Here is a 17,089-nt window from a genome sequence, read left to right on the forward strand (position 1 = left end):
ACTGTACTTTTTTTTCTAGAGGTATTCATGAAGCCTAAAGAGAATACCAGATCTTGCTGACCTTCTGAACTAAATGTTTTATGAAACTGCTGAAATAAAAACAACAAATAAAAAAGAAAATATTTCCTTAAGTTTTATTGTAACAACTGTAGCTACACAGCCAGTGAAACTGCATCATTTAGACAGTAACACTACTAAAAGCTTAGCACATTTTGCTTAAAAAATAAGTCCTGAAGAGAAACCAGTCTACTTGTTAGGTAAGAAATGGTCCTACCTTACTGGTACAGCCCAGTCCTAGTATATATTAAATCTGAAGTCCAAACTTGTGCTTCTTTTAAACATTCCAACCCCTGCCCTGGCTCCACCTTCCTGGCTCCACCACTGAGGTTTCCATCACCAAACAATTCCAGCTTGCACTGCAAGGCATTTGGTTATCTCAAACAAGAACAGGTGGCTAAATTCAGCTTTGCTGAAAACACAGCAGTACATTGGAACAAGGCACAAAAGGGCCTGAAAAGTTAACTTAAAAATATTTAACATAGGAAAATAAATAAACAACCCTTTATGTTCACTGCTGTTCTTCTGTTAGACTCTAGACAATACCTTGAGCTTCTTAAAACTTCCCTTTCTTCTCCTGAAATGAGAAAATAACATAAAGTGCTGAATTAGTACAAACAGTTGTGACATTTTTACATATATTTTTATCCACAATTTTCTCTGCAGGTGGAATAAATTAGGGATAAGACCTCCTCTTAGCAATATAAATTTAGTGACTTTTGTCAGATATTTTCCACCTGTTTTCACACTTCATCTAACACCACCCACCTATTTTCTTCCTTGCCTTAATGTCTTCCTTTTTTTCTTCTTCTTTTTTTTTTTTTTTTTTTTTTTATTCTTACACTGAAAGCAGCTCCTCTGAACACTTTAGCATGCAGTGTTGCTAACATCACCCCTTCCCAGGCTGTATCCTGAGCTCCCCTGGGGTAAGGTTCTCCAACTTGCTTCCACTTGAGGGCTGCTGAGAAGGCAGCAGCTGCAACCAGCCCAAACATTTCTCTACACACAGATTTACTCAAGATTACACCACACTGAGGTCAAAACCCTACTTTCCTTGTATTTACTTTCCCTGTTTTACTAGGCTTAAGAAACAGTGACCTATTTGTTCAGGTCTTAGAGACCCAGTACATTTTTTTTTTTAAGATACACCTGTACAAATAGAAAATATCATCCTAAAGCTGGCACATTTTACTGCAGAGAATCTACCCTAAAAATCCTCTTGCTGCTGGGTAGGTGGAAGCAAGGTTTACACAGATAAAATCATGCCAGGCTGTACTATGATACCAAGACAAACTGCAGTTCTTCAAGGTCTGAAAAACCAAAAAGCATTTACATTAATAAAAGCCCATGGCAGCAGAGAGGTTGTGTTCCTTCCTTGCACAAAAAGCAAGAGGGCAAAACCACATCCCTAAAATAGCAGCAAAGAATTGTTCATAAAAAATGAAGGTAGCCCTGGTGGTCCCCTGAGCATCCTTGAAGATTGCCCTCTAAAAAAATTGTATTACAGAATGGTTTGGGTTCAAGAGACCTTAAAGGCCCTTTTGTTCTAATCCCCATGTCTGTGCTTGCTCCAGCACAGTCTCCAGTAGTGGGGCAGGAGGATCATGAGGTGCAGAAGCTGTGCCAGAGGATGCTCTGCAGACACACAGTGAGTGCTTTCCCAGGGAATCTCAGAACTCCCCCCCCTGGAATACCCACAATTTTTTGCCTATTTTTTTGTAGAGTCTTCTTCTTAATTTTCTGTTATTAGATCCCTTAAAGAGCCACATGGTTTAGGATCTGGATTCTGTTTCCCAGCCAGGAGGAAAGGACAGGCTGTTGTCACACAGCTGACAGGCCCAGACAGGAGGTGGCTGCAGATAACAGGAGGCAAGAATGGAGAGCAGCAGGTGAACAGAGATCCTGTTTCCAGGTTCAGCTAACACCACCCTTCACTCACAAACATCACTGACAGCCTAATTACACCCTCAGACTACAGTCAACAAGGAAAAAAAAAAAGGTAACACAAGGATACTACTCACTGACGAGGATGACACAAACCATAGGAGCACTCTGGTTTCATGGTCCACGGTCAGAACCCCATTTATTAAACATTATAAACTCATCAATGTACACCATTTCCTATATACAAATCAAGTTTATCAATTTTTTAAAAAGTGCTGTTTGAAATTAGGTTTTATTTAAAGCACAAGGTACTCAGGATTGCATTTTAACTGAAAGTGAAATCAGCTCATGAGCAGTACTGAAAACACAGACACACTGACAGGGGCACAAGACACCTTTTAAGTCTTAATGTTGATTTACTGAAAACTTAGAGCAGAAACATTCAGCTTATTTTTATACAAACAGTACATACTGCTTCTAGCATCTCTATTAAAATCAAGTATACAGTTTATTCCTTTTAAAGCAAGGTACTGAAAACTTCTATTTTAAAGTACCAGCCTCTTTACCCATTCCAAACAAAAGGCAACTGAAAATCCTGCAACTGAACCAAGGCAGATAAAAATACACACCTGCCAGGACAGACTGCAGGCATGGCAGCTAAGTAAAAAATAACCCACTTTTTTTTTTTTTTTCAAGGTATCCTACCACAAAAATGAGATGATCTAGCACACTGATCTCTTAAACAAACCAACCAACCCAAGGACTAGAAAAAAAGGTGGCTGGACAGGAGAGAAATGTCAAGTGACCACTCTGAACATGTTTAAAAAGGTAACTGCACAACAGCATAAACACACAAAGGATGTTTATTTCTCCACATGCCACAGTTACTTCTTCTACTCTATGCTACACCCTAGTTTGCAAATATTCTGCAAACACCACCACAGCAGGGGGTTCTGTGTGAAACTGGATCCCTCCGGGACTGCTTTTGCTCCATTTGGACAGGTTAAGGCCAGTTCTCCAGGGAGAGTGCTGGAGTGACTGAAAAACAAAGGGATACTGAGTGGTAGTTTGGCTGAGAGAAGTTCTGGAGAAGAGTAAATCAAGAGAATAGCAGATCAATTCACAGGGACAAGATGTAAGAAGAAACTACTCAAAGGACTTCACACAAATGAAAATGAAAGAACCAACCAACAGCTTTAAATTCACACTTTTGGGATTTCCCTGTGAAACCAGTGTGGGGGCATTTTGTTGTGATGTGAGCACACGACTGCAATTCCATTTAAAGTTAGTACAAATAAAAAGATGGTAGTGAAAAATCTCTTTATTCTGGCTGCTGGAAAGGGAGGCAGAGAAAGCACTACAGTATGAAAGAACAGTGCTGAAAATATCCTTGGCATTTACATTAGGGACTTCCTACAGCAAACCTACCTTTCTTCTATTGCACAAACATTGTCAATGAAAACAGAAGTTCACAGAAATGTAACAGTTTAGAAACCACTTTTGAAAAAGGAAAAATAAGGGCACTCATTTGAAGAAAGTTCATTCAGAAAACCCCAAACCCCATCTCTGGGTAACTGCAGGGCATCAACATCAGCCTGCAGAGTAAGGAGGGATTGTTTCAGCCTTGCAGATCCCACAGTTCATAACTCCAGTGAAATCCACAGAAAACGTGGCAGCCTTTGCCTGAAGGGACTTGCTCCTTCACTTCTCCTGAACTGCACTTGAGCTTTGTGTCATCTGCCAGTGGAAGGTTTCTGGGATTCAAAAGGTACCTTCAGAGAGATGGCTTTACCTTTACCTTCAGAGAGATGTGCAGATAGGCAGATCCACTTCATTCACCTGCATTTCTGTCCTCAAGGATGGGATTTCCACACGTCCAGCTGTGCTGGTTTTGCTGGAGTTCTGCTCACTGGACTCACCCAACAGTCCTTGGGGGTGGAAGAACTGAGACCCCAGCAGAAAACCACCACACAGGATTGTCCTAAGGCAGCTCAAATAGGAACTGATGCCAAATAATCTGCTTCAGAAGCACAGCCTTGCTAGCAAATGCTGTGTTTTCCTAAGATCTCTTCACAGATTGCCAAATATATTCTGAGCACAAACAGGTTTACTTTTGATATATGATTAGAGGCCTCATAATTTAAAGAGCCATTAGCCAGTATCTTCTTATCTACAGCAACTACAGCATCCTGTAGTAATGCAAGCCCTAAAAATCATTATAAAAATATTTCCTTAGAGCACTTTAAATAATTTACAAAATTCTACAAAAAACTATGTATGTTTATCCATGATATCCCTGTTAAATAGAAGCATTTTTCACATTAGTGTGCATATGATATGCAGGTATCAGCATCTCCCACTGTCTCTCCTTTCATGCCTCAAGTTTTATCAAGGTAATTACAATGATAGTTATTTTCTAAAAAGAGTGTTACTGTAAAAAAAAAAAAAAAAAAAGTGTACTTACATATTTGAAACCTTTTCAATCTGGGGTGCATCAGTACATTTTGCACAGTTTTTGCCTGAAACTTCCTGCCCTTGGTCCACTTCACAAGCAGTTTCTCTGTTCTGCAGGACAGGTATTTTCCCTTCCAAACTGGAGCTGGGTACCTGACTTTCTTGCTGCCTCTCACTGTCCTGGCAGGTAACTTTTTCTTTTGTAATGCACATTGCCACTCTGTTATCTGTACAAGCTCCTCCACTGCTTTTATCCACTGCTACTGCTGCCACATTTAGCTCCTGCAGTGGGCAACCTAACCTGGGATCTGGCCTCTTGTCCTGCTGGTTATCAGCTCTCTCACTGCATGCTTGTACACCCAGCTGAGCTGTGTCTCTGCTAACTTTATCTGCTTTCCCCACACTGTGTTCAGCATGTGGGGGATCTGAATCTGCCCCCTGGCCTTTCTGGATACCTCCATCCTCAATCCACACCTCTCTGTTCTCAGCTTTGAAGGTTTCTCTGCAAACCTCATCTACTTTTACTGCTGCCACACTCTGCTCCTGCAAGGGCAGCCTGGACTGTGCTCCAGCAGCCTCTCTGCAGTCCTCTGCTTCCTCTTTGATATGCAAAGGAGCAGCCTCCAGTCCTTCACAGGTTTCTGCTACACGGGGTCCTGACACTTCCACAGCCAACTTCTGAGAAGTCGATTCATTTGCTGCTGTCCCACACTCCCCACTAAATTCACTTTTTGGTAAGGGGGCTTCTCCTCCCTGGTTAGGAAAGTCCCTGTCCTGGGAAGCCCCCTCTGTTCCTAGAGCACTGCTCTGGGCAAGCAGGGACTCTGCTTTCTGCCTTTTGTTGAGGAGCAGGGATTTCTTCCTGTCCCGAGCGTATTTTAGACCCGCTATAAATTTACTTGAAATTTTTAAGTGAAATGTATTCTTCCTTTTAGACCTAGACTTTGCATTGATTACTTTTTGTGCTTTACAACCTTCATTTTTGCTGGTGTTTGCCAGAAGCGTTTTCCTTGCAGGCTCTGTATTTGGGGCCCCCTTTTTCCCTGCTGTGTTTCCAGGTAACTCCCCACCAGCAACACCTTTGACCCCCACCACCCCTTGCTTAGCTTTTGAGTGAGCAGCAGTATGAAGATGAACATTCTCTGCAGAGGAAGCAGATTTCCCACTCCCATGTAACATTGCACTTTTCCCTTCCATTCTCTGGGAGTTCTTCAACTCATCATTTTGCTGAGACACCTCAGTCTTTTTACTCTGACCCAGCATGAGATCAATCTCATTTTCAACCAGCTGCTGCTTTGCTTTGCCTTTACTGGCAGTTTGTTTGGTCGCTTTCAGTAGGTCCAGAGCTGCATCATCTTTTTGTACTTCCAAACTGCTTGCAGAGTCTTTAGCCTTTTCTGCCAAAAACTTCCTAATTTCTTGTTCAATGCTGTCATCACTGTCCACTGAACTGCTGTCATCAGCGTCTGATGCAGTGGGGAAAGTGCATTTGCTATTTTTAGCTGCCCGCAGGTTATTCTGGTTTGAAATGGGCTTAGGCTTACATCCTTTTTTAAGCTGCAAGTTAAACTCTAAGTTCTTCATGGTTTCTGTTTTTTCAGTGCTAAATTTGACATTTATGTTACCTGAAGGACTTCTCATTGCATTTTCCTTCACAGCTTTTCTAGGCTTGGAGAGGCAGCTTTTTAGTAACACGGGGCTTTTGCATTTCCATTCATTTTGTTGGATGCTACTAAATTCATCTGCCAGCTGAGATTCCATCTCACTAAACCTGACCTTCTTCTTGCACTGAGATTTCTGGTCCTTGGATTTCTTCTTTAATTTTCTTTTAGACCGTAACAGGTCCTTGATAGCGCTGTCCAGGTCCTCATCACTATCCAGGGAACTGCTCTCATCAGCTGAACCATCCCTCTCTGGAGGCTGGGTGGTATTTTTCAGAAGCTTTCTTGCACTGCTCTGAACCTGCATGAAAGGGTTTGCAGAGTCCAAGGTCACACATCTGCCAACAGATCCAGGTAATTCAGAAGACATCAGCTGCTGCTGCCGAGGCTCTTTGCTGCTGAGTCTTGGAGCATCACAGAGTTCCGTGGGGCTGCCCAGGGCAGGTGCCTCTTGGAGTACAGGAAACTTTGAGTAGTTACCTGGCTGGAAAAATCCTGTCTCCAGCTGTTCAGGTGGTTTTGATGCACCTGGTTTCACCACTCTGTCTTCCTTTTTAAGTCTCCTTTTACGGCTCAGCGACAGCTTCAGTGTTTTGGGAAGTGAAGGCTCCATGGTACCAGTGAGGCTGTTCTGCTCAGAAGGCAAAGGCATCTGGATTGAGTGTGACAGGCTGGAAGGCTTTGTTCCAAGGCTTTCAGACTGTGCTTTCAGAGCCAAAAATGCCCTGATTTCCTGCTCTATGCTATCATCACTGTCCACAAGGCTGCTGTCACTTTCGCAACGGGAGGACGAGAGAAGCTGGGGAGAAAAGAAGGAGTCTGCAGCAAGTGATTTGCTGTCACTTCCCATTTGGGATGGCATGATTGTTTTGGAAATATCAAGGATAGCTTCTGCACACATGAGTTCTGCAGATGTGTCTGCTCTGCAAGAGGCCTGCAACGTGAGCTCACAAGTAGCAATCTTGTTTTCTGGAGGTGCAAAGTGTCGAGGTTTTTTCAGTGGTTTAAAGAGCTTCTTGAACTCGTTGCTGGTGCTTTCTAGTTCTGTTGACTTTGAGTTCATTTCTTTTCTCTTGTTGCTTACAGGGCTTTTATGGATTTCTGGGGAGGCACTTTTTGTCGAGCTAATAGTCAGGCTGGCAGAAATGTCTGCCATACCCTTTGCATCAAACTGTTCCCTCTGCAAAGGGTCACAGTTTCTCATGTGACTTTCCTCTTTCCTAATTTTCTCCAGCTGATAGAGCTGAATGGCTTCTTCAATCCCATCATCACTACTTGAGTCAGACACGGGCATGCTCTCACTCCTAAGCTCTCCCCTCGTCTCCCAGTAATTAATTCCACTTCCTTCATTTTGCTCCATTAACCAGGGCTGGCTGGCAGTGGCCATTCCCAGATAGGCTTGGTTCACCTGGCTGAAATCACTCTCCTCATCTTGGATTTTAGACTGCAAACACTTGGACTGTGTGCTGGTTTTCTGCAGCTTGGGGTGGTGTCTCAAGAGAAGTGCATCACACCCTTGCTTCACAGCACCACAGTTTGGTTTGCTCGCTGTTTCTTTGTTGCATTTTAGGACAGCTCTCACGTGGGAATCTTTTTTGTCCTTCCCCATCACACATTTACTGATTTCTTGCTTCTTTTTCTCATTCAAGAACTGCACGATTTCAGCTTGTATGCTCTGTTCAAAAGAGTCATCACTACTGATGCTCTGAGGGGAAGCAGGCTGCAGCCTTTTGCCAATCCCCAGGTGGTCAGACAGGTACTCTTCAGAGAGCATCTCAGCTTTAAATTTCACTGGGAGAAGATTACTTGCCATTTTGTTCCGGGAGAATTCTCTCTTAAACCTTTTGTGTCTCCTTACATTTTCAGTCTTTTGCAGGGATTGGTCACTTTTGCTTTTTGCTTTCAGGTACTCCTGGATGGCTTCCTCTATATCCCGGTCAACAGAATCGTCGCTATCAGAATCAAGCAAAAGAGTCCCAAACCCCACATTCTCTTCCACTTCAGTGTCATCTGAATCACCAGGACAACCACACTTGGTGTACTGAGGATGCTTCTGTAGCAAAGTGGTGCTAGATGTGACTCTGTTGCCTTTTTCTCCCTTTTGTTTCTTCTGCATAACACAATCATAGTCATTGTTCATGCCCAGGGGAGACTCTTGGCTCTGCAGGTTGTTTATGACCATCTGAACTTTTGCACTTACAGAGGTTCTTGAGATGTCTCCTTCTGATTCAGAGAAGCAAACGGGGTATCTACAATTCCTTGCTGGTCCAAAGGACTCCCATTTTGTCTGAAGAGCTACCAGAGGAGAAGCATTCATAAGGAACATTCTAGCAGACAACAGCAAAGTCCTCAAGGGAAGAGTTTTTCACAATGGTCTCTCTTCCATCCTACAATAAAGAAAGAGAAAAATGGTGTTTATGAGGCACCTACCCTCTAGAAGTTCCATGTAGTAATAATACTGGTACCATAAACTGTAAATGAGTAACACTCAGACTTACTGGGACAGAGAATCACAAGAGTTAGTCCTAAGCATCACTTTAATGGGTAAATCAGTCACTGCTGCCACTAAGGCTGAGACAGAGCACCCAGCATTTGTTTTCAGGATTTTCTGGTGCAAGCACACTCCAATTCAGCTCATTACCTTCACTTCTGAAAACTCTTCACTGAAGGTCACACTCTTTTTTGCACACACTCCTGAACAGCCACGTATCACCAAGACTCACAAAGAATCACTGCTGATGTGTGTGATCTGCACTGCCACTGCCTGAATGTTTCTGCAATTAATTTTATGGCAAGAGAGAAAGAACAAGTTTAAGGGAAAAGCTCCATAATGAAGTAGAACTGGTGGGAGTGAGGAACCTTGCAAAACCTTCTGCTCCCTGGGTTTCCTTCAGCATAATTGCCCTTTTTAAAGAACTCCCACCATTCATAGCTCAGCTTTTCAATTTTACAAGGAAAACAATGTTGGCTATGTCCACATGGTATAAAATGGGTGGGTGTGGAGCAAGCTTGCCCGTGATCCTTGATGGGAGAAAATGAACCAACTCCTACTTAAAAGTGCAGAGAAACTCCACGAGCAAGATGCCTGAACTCACACATTAACCCAAGACAGATTTTACTAGTTCTGGTTTGGCATCAAACACACAGAGCTGAGGGGCTTGGGGCAGCTCAAAGAGAAGGAAAAGGAGCTTATTTGGGTTCTTCCTGAAACATACTGCAGCAATAACCCCGAGACATCAATCATCCTGGCCTCACAGCAGGGTGAAAGCTCTTGGCAAACACAAACCTTGAGCTTGCAAAAAGCAGGATGAAGATTCTGAACTATTCTTTGTATTGTAGTAGAAACTCCAAACATAATGAAGCCCTGTTTAGTGGAGTAGTAAAAGAAAAAAAAAAAAAAAATCAATCCAGAAAATGCCAGATTATACCCAGAAGAGTTCACAACTTCCACACAGCCCCATCTGGGCTGAAGGTTTCACCTGCAGCATCATTTGGGGGAATTAAAACAGTATCTGGCTGACACAAGGCACAGAGCAGCTCCAACAAAAAGCTGGAGTGGGTGGGTGTTTCTTCAATCCCAATTTCTAAAGTAGTCTCCAACACAGTCACCAGGGGAAAGAGAAATTAAGAACATTTTTCCTTGGAAGAAGCAGCTAAGGATTAAAAAGACAGAAATTAGAATACCTAATTAGCCTGAAGAAATTGAATTAACACACTTAAACTCCCAGCTTCATTAAAAAAAAAAAAAAAAAAAAAAAAGACAAAAACCAACTTATTTCCTATTAACCTATTTCCACAGTTTCCACGATGCAGACAAGTGCTTTCACTACAACACCAGGACTGTCACCCTCCAAGAATCACCCAGGAATGGGATGAACTTTCCTACCCCAGCACTGATCATCCCAGGGCACCCACCCAGGGGTGCAGGCTCTGAGGGGGCACCCACGGAGGGGCTGTGAGGGGACACGAAGGGACACCCACCCCAGGGCACCCACAGAGGTGGCTCCTGGGGGGATGTGGAAGGGCACCCACCTGGTGTCAGGGGAGACAACCCGAGAGCCACACGGACACAGGTGGTGTGAGGGGACACGATGGGACAGTCACTGGTGGGGGACAGCAGGGGCTGTGAGGGGACACCCACCCCGGGGGCACCCACAGAGGGGCTGTGAGGTGACACCCACCCGGGGGGCACCCACAGAAGGGCTGTGAGGTGACACCCACCTGGGGGGCACCCACAGAGGGGCTGTGAGGGGACACCCACCCGGGGGGCACCCACAGAGGGGCTGTGAGGTGACACCCACCTGGGGGGCACCCACGGAGGGGCTGTGAGGTGACACCCACCTGGGGGGCACCCACGGAGGAGCTGTGAGGGGACACCTACCAAATGGGCACCCACGGAGGGGCTGAGAGATGACACCTACCCGGAGGGCTGAGGGGACACCCATGGAGGGTCTGTGAAGGGACACCCACGGAGGAGCTGTGTGGAGACATGCAAGGACATTCACCTGCGAAGCTCCCACGGAGGGGCTGTGAGGGGACACCCACTTGGGGGACAGCCACGGAGAGGCAGTGAGGGGACACCCACAGAGGAGCTATGTGGAGACATGCAGGGACGCTCACCCGTGGAGCACCCACAGAGGGGCTGTGAGGTGACACCCATGGAGGGGCTGAGGGGACAGCCACCTGGGGAGGCACCCACGGAGGAGCTGTTAGGTGACACGCACCCGGGGGGCTGTGAGGTGACACCCACGGAGGATCTGTGAAGGCACACCCACCCGGGGGGCACCCACGGAGGGGATGCGTGGAGACATGCAAGGACATGCACCCACGGAGGGGCTGTGAGGGGACACACGCAGAGTTGCTACGTGGGGACACGCAGGGACATTCACCCGCGGAGCACCCACGGAGGGGTGGTGAGGTGACATCCACGGAGAGGCTCAGGGGACACCCACCCGGGGGGCTGTGAGGGGACAACCCACCCGGGAGGGCTCCTGGAAGCGGTGTCCACGGGGCCACCTCCGCGGGGCGCCCCGCCCGCTGCCCGCTGCCCGCTGCCCGCCGGGCCCTGCCCGCGCCGCCATGGCTCCCCCTTCCTTCCCCCCTTCCCGCCTTCCGCCGCCCTCAGCCGCCAGCGCCGAGCCCGGACCTGGGCCTCGGCCTCCATTGCCTCAGCCCGGGCCCCGTCGCCCCCTCCATCCCCCCCGGGGCTCACCTGCCGCGGCCGCCGCCTCCGCGGGGGGACGCCGAGAGCGGTGCGGAGGAGGTCGGTGATGGGAGCGGCAGCGCCCGGCTCAGGGCTCTCCGCGCTCCGCTCCGCCGGGCTCGGGCTCCGGCTCCGGCACGGCCGCTGCCCGCCGCCTTGGTGCAGGGGCGGGCGGTGCTTCCTTCCCTGCCCCCGGGGAGCGGGAGGCATGCGCCGCAGGGCTCCACCGGGGGAGGCGGGGGGGACCGCCGGGGCCCTGGGCGGCCGCCGGCTCTGGCTGCCGGAGCGGCGGGGTGGGGAGGAGCCGGGCCGGGGCACAAAGGCAGGCGCGGCCGCTGGGTTGCGGCTCGGGAGCGGTGGGGAAGGGTCGGCTGGAGCCCGTTAAACGAGAGGTAGCGGAAAGGCCGCCGGGGAGGAAGGGGAACTGGGGAACCGCGGCCTCCTGCGGGCTCAGGGAGAGAGTTGGGGCTTAAACACCCCCCGTCCTGCGAATGCTGAGCAGCTCTGTCCCGGCAGAGACTTGGGAAATGCGCGTATCGGGAATTTCTTTCTGGAGAGGGTGATCAGCCATTGGAATGGGCTGCCCAGGGAAGGGGTGGATTCTCCATCCCTGGAGATATTTCAAAAGAGCCTGGATGTGGCACTCAGTGCCATGGGCTGGGAACCACGGGGGGAGTGGAGCAAGGGTTGGACTTGATGATCTCTGAGGTCCCTTCCAGCCAATTCAATGATTCTATGATCCCGTGGGGTGTTTGCACCGTTGGGTTTGGAGGCTGCAGTCAAGTGCAGAAAGAGAAGAATTTGTCAGCTGCCTCCAGGATGCAATGGGGGCTGCCAGAGGGGGGGAAAAAACCTCAAAACATCGGCAAAATGCATTGCTGACTGCCTCAAACCCAGAGTCTAGGGATGCAAAACTAGAAGTGGGGTTAAAAAAAACTAAGGCTTGTTTTGTTTTCTTTTCAGAAGCTGAAGCTTTGGCTCCTGGACTGGTGGGGTGCTGGAGATTTTACCCAGAGGAACAGCAAAAGTTTGGTGCTGTGTTTGCTCTGCGGGTGAGGATGTGCTGCCAGCTGTGTCCTGTCATCCCTCTGCTTCCAGGGCACAGCCAAGCTCTGGAGTCCTTCTCTTCAGGTCACCCATTTCAACCTGCTCATTCCCAGAAAACCACAGAGTGAGTCAGACCTCTGGGTTTGTACATCTTTGCAATCACAAGTTTCTGTGCCTTAACCCAACGTGTGGCCTATTTTCACTTTGCCATGTTTGCACTTTTTTTTCCCCCATGGTGCTTCAACACCTGTGATGCTACAGAGGAAAAAAGCATCTTTTGGGTGGGTGTTGCCAGAATCACAGGGGAAACAGGCTTGGAAACATCAAGCAAACAGCAGTGGGCAGCAGCAGGTACAAAGAGTCAGTCCCAGGCTGGAAATGAGGTGACAGCTCCTGGCAGTGCAGATGGAGCTCAGTGCTCACACCCCACTGGCCTCCTCTGCCACAAGAGGAATTATTATTCTATTATTCCCAGTGCACAAGAATGTGGTGGATGTCAGAATCAGGCCTCTTACCCTTAACAGGTGTTACCACATACTATTACTCATTTTCTGTGGCATTTCTGGGAGCACACACATTTTTATCCTCTGAGGTATTGTGCCCTTTCCTGCACTTCCAACCTCATGTTCCACTTTTTTTTAAAAATTATTATTTTTTTTTTTTCACCCCTAGGAGTCTGCTACCTCCCAAACCAATTCTTGCCCTGGGACAGGACCATGTTTCAAACTGTCAGACACAATCATAGACTCCTAGTAATTTATTTCCTGCTCTCACAATAGATCAAACAGAACTGATAGGACTTCTGCCTTTGTGTTCCTGTCCCTGGGACATGTAGCACACCTTTATATTCTGAAATGGCTCACTTGAACAAGACTGCTGAAAACAGCAGAGCCAGCATCTCCCTGCAGAAGGAAACGATGAACTTGCTTTTCCTTAGGTGCAAAATTGCAGCTCAGAGGTGGGGAAACTTTGCTTCTTACACCGTGTTCCTCCTAATGCCATGCCAGAGGGGAAAAAAGTGTGCAGGTATTAAAATATCCTCTTGGACCATATCAATATCCATGTGAATGCACTTTAAAAGTAAAATTAAAGCCAAAGCCAGGGCCAGAAGCCTGAGAAATGTTCCTGTGCACATGCAGTTGCCTGGGAGGGAGGTAGGAGAGCTCTGCTGTTGGCACTGGGGGTGGCACCTCTGGCTCTGCAGATCAGTGAGAAGCCTTGGACTTGAAAGAAAAGCAGAGCCTCTCCCCCAGGTCCCATTAGGGGTGATTTGTCTTCCTGATCCATGCTCTTTGCAGAAATGAGAGCAGTGGTCCCCATCCCTGCTGGATGGATGACAAAGTCATGAGCACTAATTGGAGCTCTTGTTAGGGTGGCCAGAATTGCAGGGAAACATTCATGTCTTCAAAATGAAACATCTTCCCCGACCTCAGGATTTACTCATCCCATTTGCAGCTTATTGCAGGGGGTCTGAACAAGAGCTCATTAGAGGCAAAAGCTGCTGGGGGTTATCAGAGGCTGAAACCAGAGCTCAGGTGATGGCTTTTTTTTTAATATTTTTTTTTTTTTTTTTTTTTTTTTTTTCCCCAGGAAGAAAAAGGACAAGATTAAAACCAAAATAGTACGAATAAAAGGATTTGCCTCTCAGATCTTCCTGTTGTCAGGAAACTGGTGGCTTCATGGCCAATTACAGTTCTCACGTGGAGCTGTGTTAAAACCCCAGGTGCTCCTGCTGCTCCTCTGTTCCTTTGGGAATGTGAGGCATACCTGATGCTGGCCAAAGGCTCAGCCATGCCTAGGACATGAGGGAAGTTGGTAGCCTCAGGTTCTGCAAACCTTTGCTGCTGCTAGGGGCAGTTTTATGTTCCCCAAGCACCTACTTGGGTTTGGGGGGAAAACTATCCCACAAAAGTGAATTTCTGGTGGGGAAAGGAGGTGGATGTGAAGTCCTGTCTGAACCTTGGGCTCAGTCAGTATTTGGGGTCCACATACGTGGCTTCAGCAGGCTCAGAACCTTTCTGGAAAAAGTGGTGCAAGCTTTGGCTTTGAAATAAATCAAGCAGACAGCTTGCCTCTGGTTAGAAGCATGCCTCAGGTGGGGCTTGAGCACTTTTTTTCCCTCTTGCAAGGATTTGTACATGCCATGAGGTGCAGTGAGGGCTGGACACGTGGTGGGTGTCAGGAGGTGATGGTGGTGGCCCTGCTCCTGTGTCCTCCCAGCCTGGTCAGCTCCTTCAGTCTGATCACAGGTGGCAGATGAGAGGGAGAACAACTGGATCAGGTAGTAACATGGTAAATGGAAGAGTTTAGTTGTTATTTAATAAATGCCAAGGAGACTCATGAGGCCTTGAAGTTATAACAGGAAGATCTAATTTAGAAAAAAAAAAAAAAAAAAAAAAAAGGAATGGAAATGGCTGTGAAAGCTGCCAGCAAACAGCTCTGGATATTGAACATTTCTGTTTATTCTCTGGCTGGAGCAGAGCTGATGTGATGTGAGCTTCCAAGCAGCAGGGTGGGTGCTGCCCAGCAAGGAACATTCTGGGTAGAGCTGGGTCCTGGGAATCTCCACTGTGTCTTGCCTTAGAAAACACCATTGCTGTAAATCACCTTTTTATGTCAGGTATTTTTAAGAAAAGAGCCCCACCAGCTCTGTGAAACAAATCCAGTGCCCAGTATAGTGCAGAGGCACAGTTACAGAATGCATTTAATGTTTTGGGGTCAAGTCTGGTGAGTTTTTTCCATTTGTTGCTGACCATTACACAGAACATAGCCAAAGTTCTCCATGGGGCACAGCCATCTGGTTTTGAGTCTGTCCTTTCCCAGCAGGAACTCCCAGTGTATCTGGCATAAAAATACAACCTGAGAAATACAATTTAGTGCCAAGATTACAACCCTGACCTTCTCTTGCTGTCATATGGCAGGGACCTCTCAAATAGGAACTGGTGTTACCTCTCATGGTGGTACCCAAAACCTTTTAATAGTTCCCACACAGCTCATTCAAGTCCAGGTTAAATCATAAGCTTTGGATATTTACAAACACGGAAATGTGCCCTGGGGGCTCAAAGGAATTTTCTGTATCCAAGTCTTCCCTTTTCACCCAGCTCCGTGGGCTTTGCCCTGTGGCAATGCTGCCAGGATTCCCATGAGGACACTTCCAGCCTCTTCCCATCACAATTCTGCCTTTGCCCATTAGGTGTCAGACTCTTATCAGCGCAGTTTCCTCCTATTCCTGGGACTTCGTAGTTGGGAGGAGAAGCCAGGAGCTGGTGCAGCCTGTCTGGGGCACTGGTTGCATGCTGGTTTATGGGTCCTACCCATAAAGGGCAGACTGGGTGGTGTGGTGCTCACTGGGCCACCAGACAGGACCTTGCTGCTGGTCCAGGTTTTCCCAGCTGTGGTTCCTTCTGAGCCACTGCCAGCTCATCCCAGGGCTGAGCACTCACAGGCAGCAGCTCCTGCAGAGTTTTGCAGCATGTTTATATTTTAGATCCCTTCTAATTGCATTCCTCAGCTTTTCATATTGCAACAGCTCCTTCCTTCTGCTCTCAGAGCTGTGGGGTCATTGGGGTCCTGCCAGAGGAGTGACCAACCTCTCATCCTTTTGGGGATGTCCCCTCTTGGGGACAGCTTCAGTGGAGCAACTCCTGATTCCTACCCAAGAGTTCCATCCCCCATCAGCTCTCTGAGCCACTGTGGTTTTTTTTGAAAGGCATCTTCACACAGAGGAAAGCTTTTAAGATCACCTTCAAGGAGTTCTCTATTTTTAGCATCCGTGGACTCCCTTGGCTGCAAACAACTCAAGCCTCTCCACGCTGAATTCACAAGAGGGCAACTCCAGGGCTTCCAAGGGTCCTGTCCTTGGGGAACTTGTTGAGCCCACGCTGCCTGGCTGGTCAGGCTGAGAGGGCAGGGCCAGGGCCATGGTGCACCCTGAGCTTCAGTCCTTGACAACTTTGCAATTGCAAAATGCACTTTGGGGCCAGCAGGCTTTGATTCAGGATTTTCAAACAACTGCTGCTCGGTTCAGTGGACAAAACACCTCCTCAGGAGAGCTGGGGATCAAAAACCAAGGATCACCGCCACTGTTTTGAATTTGCATCAGGCTCAAAAACCATGCCAGAGAGGCCGTGCAAGCCTTTGAGTTGGGTTCTTCTCCAGCAAACCAGTGCAGAGCAAATCACCCTGAGCAGGGCAGAGCAGCCATCCAGTTGCCCTGCGACCCTGCAGGGTAAGGGAACCCCCCAGGAGCAGCTTCAGGCTGGTTGGAGCAACATTTGCCAAGCATGCTAAACAGTTCTTTTAAATATTTCTTTCCCCCCAGGCCTCATTCTGCTCTCCCTGTTGACCAAAGTCACCTCCCAGTGCTCCTGCCAGTGGACCCTGAGCAGCCCTGCAGCCCCACACACTCCACGTTCTCTCCTGCTTTTACACAGGGCTTTTAGGGCCATGGCAGCTGTCCAGTGATGGTGATTTTGGACTAAGTGCAGTGTCAGGTTCACCCTCCCCTTCTGCAGAGCTCTCAGAGATGGAGAAGTATTGACTGGGCACCATAAATGCCATCAGTGCAACAGATCCCTAATGGGAAGCAGAGGAGATCAAATCCTGTCCTGGCAAGCTTAAAGAAAAAGATGGCATTTAAAGGGGCACTTTCTCCTGGATGGGTCTTGTGCTGCTGGCATTAATGCACAGCCCTTTTGAAGTGTTTCCTTATCTCTGACACTGGTCTCAGCCCTTTGGAGAACATCCCAAACCTATCCAGCACCCCTGGGGCAGCTGGCTCCGT

General features: G+C 47.7%; 1 protein-coding gene across 1 annotated transcript; it reads right to left on the minus strand.

The window, feature by feature from the left end:
• Nucleotides 1-110: 110 nt before the first annotated feature.
• PPP1R26 (protein phosphatase 1 regulatory subunit 26) lies at nucleotides 111-11,618 on the minus strand. Its single transcript, XM_071766644.1, has 3 exons — nucleotides 11,269-11,618; nucleotides 4,406-8,443; nucleotides 111-634 (listed from the first exon to the last, which is right to left on the minus strand). The coding sequence occupies exons 2-3, from the start codon at nucleotides 8,380-8,382 to the stop codon at nucleotides 586-588; spliced, it is 4,026 nt and encodes a 1,341-aa protein (XP_071622745.1). The 5' UTR covers nucleotides 8,383-8,443; nucleotides 11,269-11,618; the 3' UTR covers nucleotides 111-585.
• Between the last annotated feature and the right edge of the window lie 5,471 nt (nucleotides 11,619-17,089).

Source organism: Heliangelus exortis, chromosome 22 (assembly GCF_036169615.1).
Source record: "Heliangelus exortis chromosome 22, bHelExo1.hap1, whole genome shotgun sequence".
NCBI classification, from domain to species: Eukaryota; Metazoa; Chordata; class Aves; order Apodiformes; family Trochilidae; genus Heliangelus; species Heliangelus exortis.

Bases quoted from the DNA above. Each gene is read 5' to 3' on its own strand.
- PPP1R26 (XM_071766644.1), bottom strand. From the start codon at position 8,382: ATGTTCCTTATGAATGCTTCTCCTCTGGTAGCTCTTCAGACAAAATGG. The intron at 635-4,405 runs GTAAGTACACTT...TTCTCATTTCAG, and splicing joins ATTGAAAAGGTTTCAAATAT to GAGAAGAAAGGGAAGTTTTA.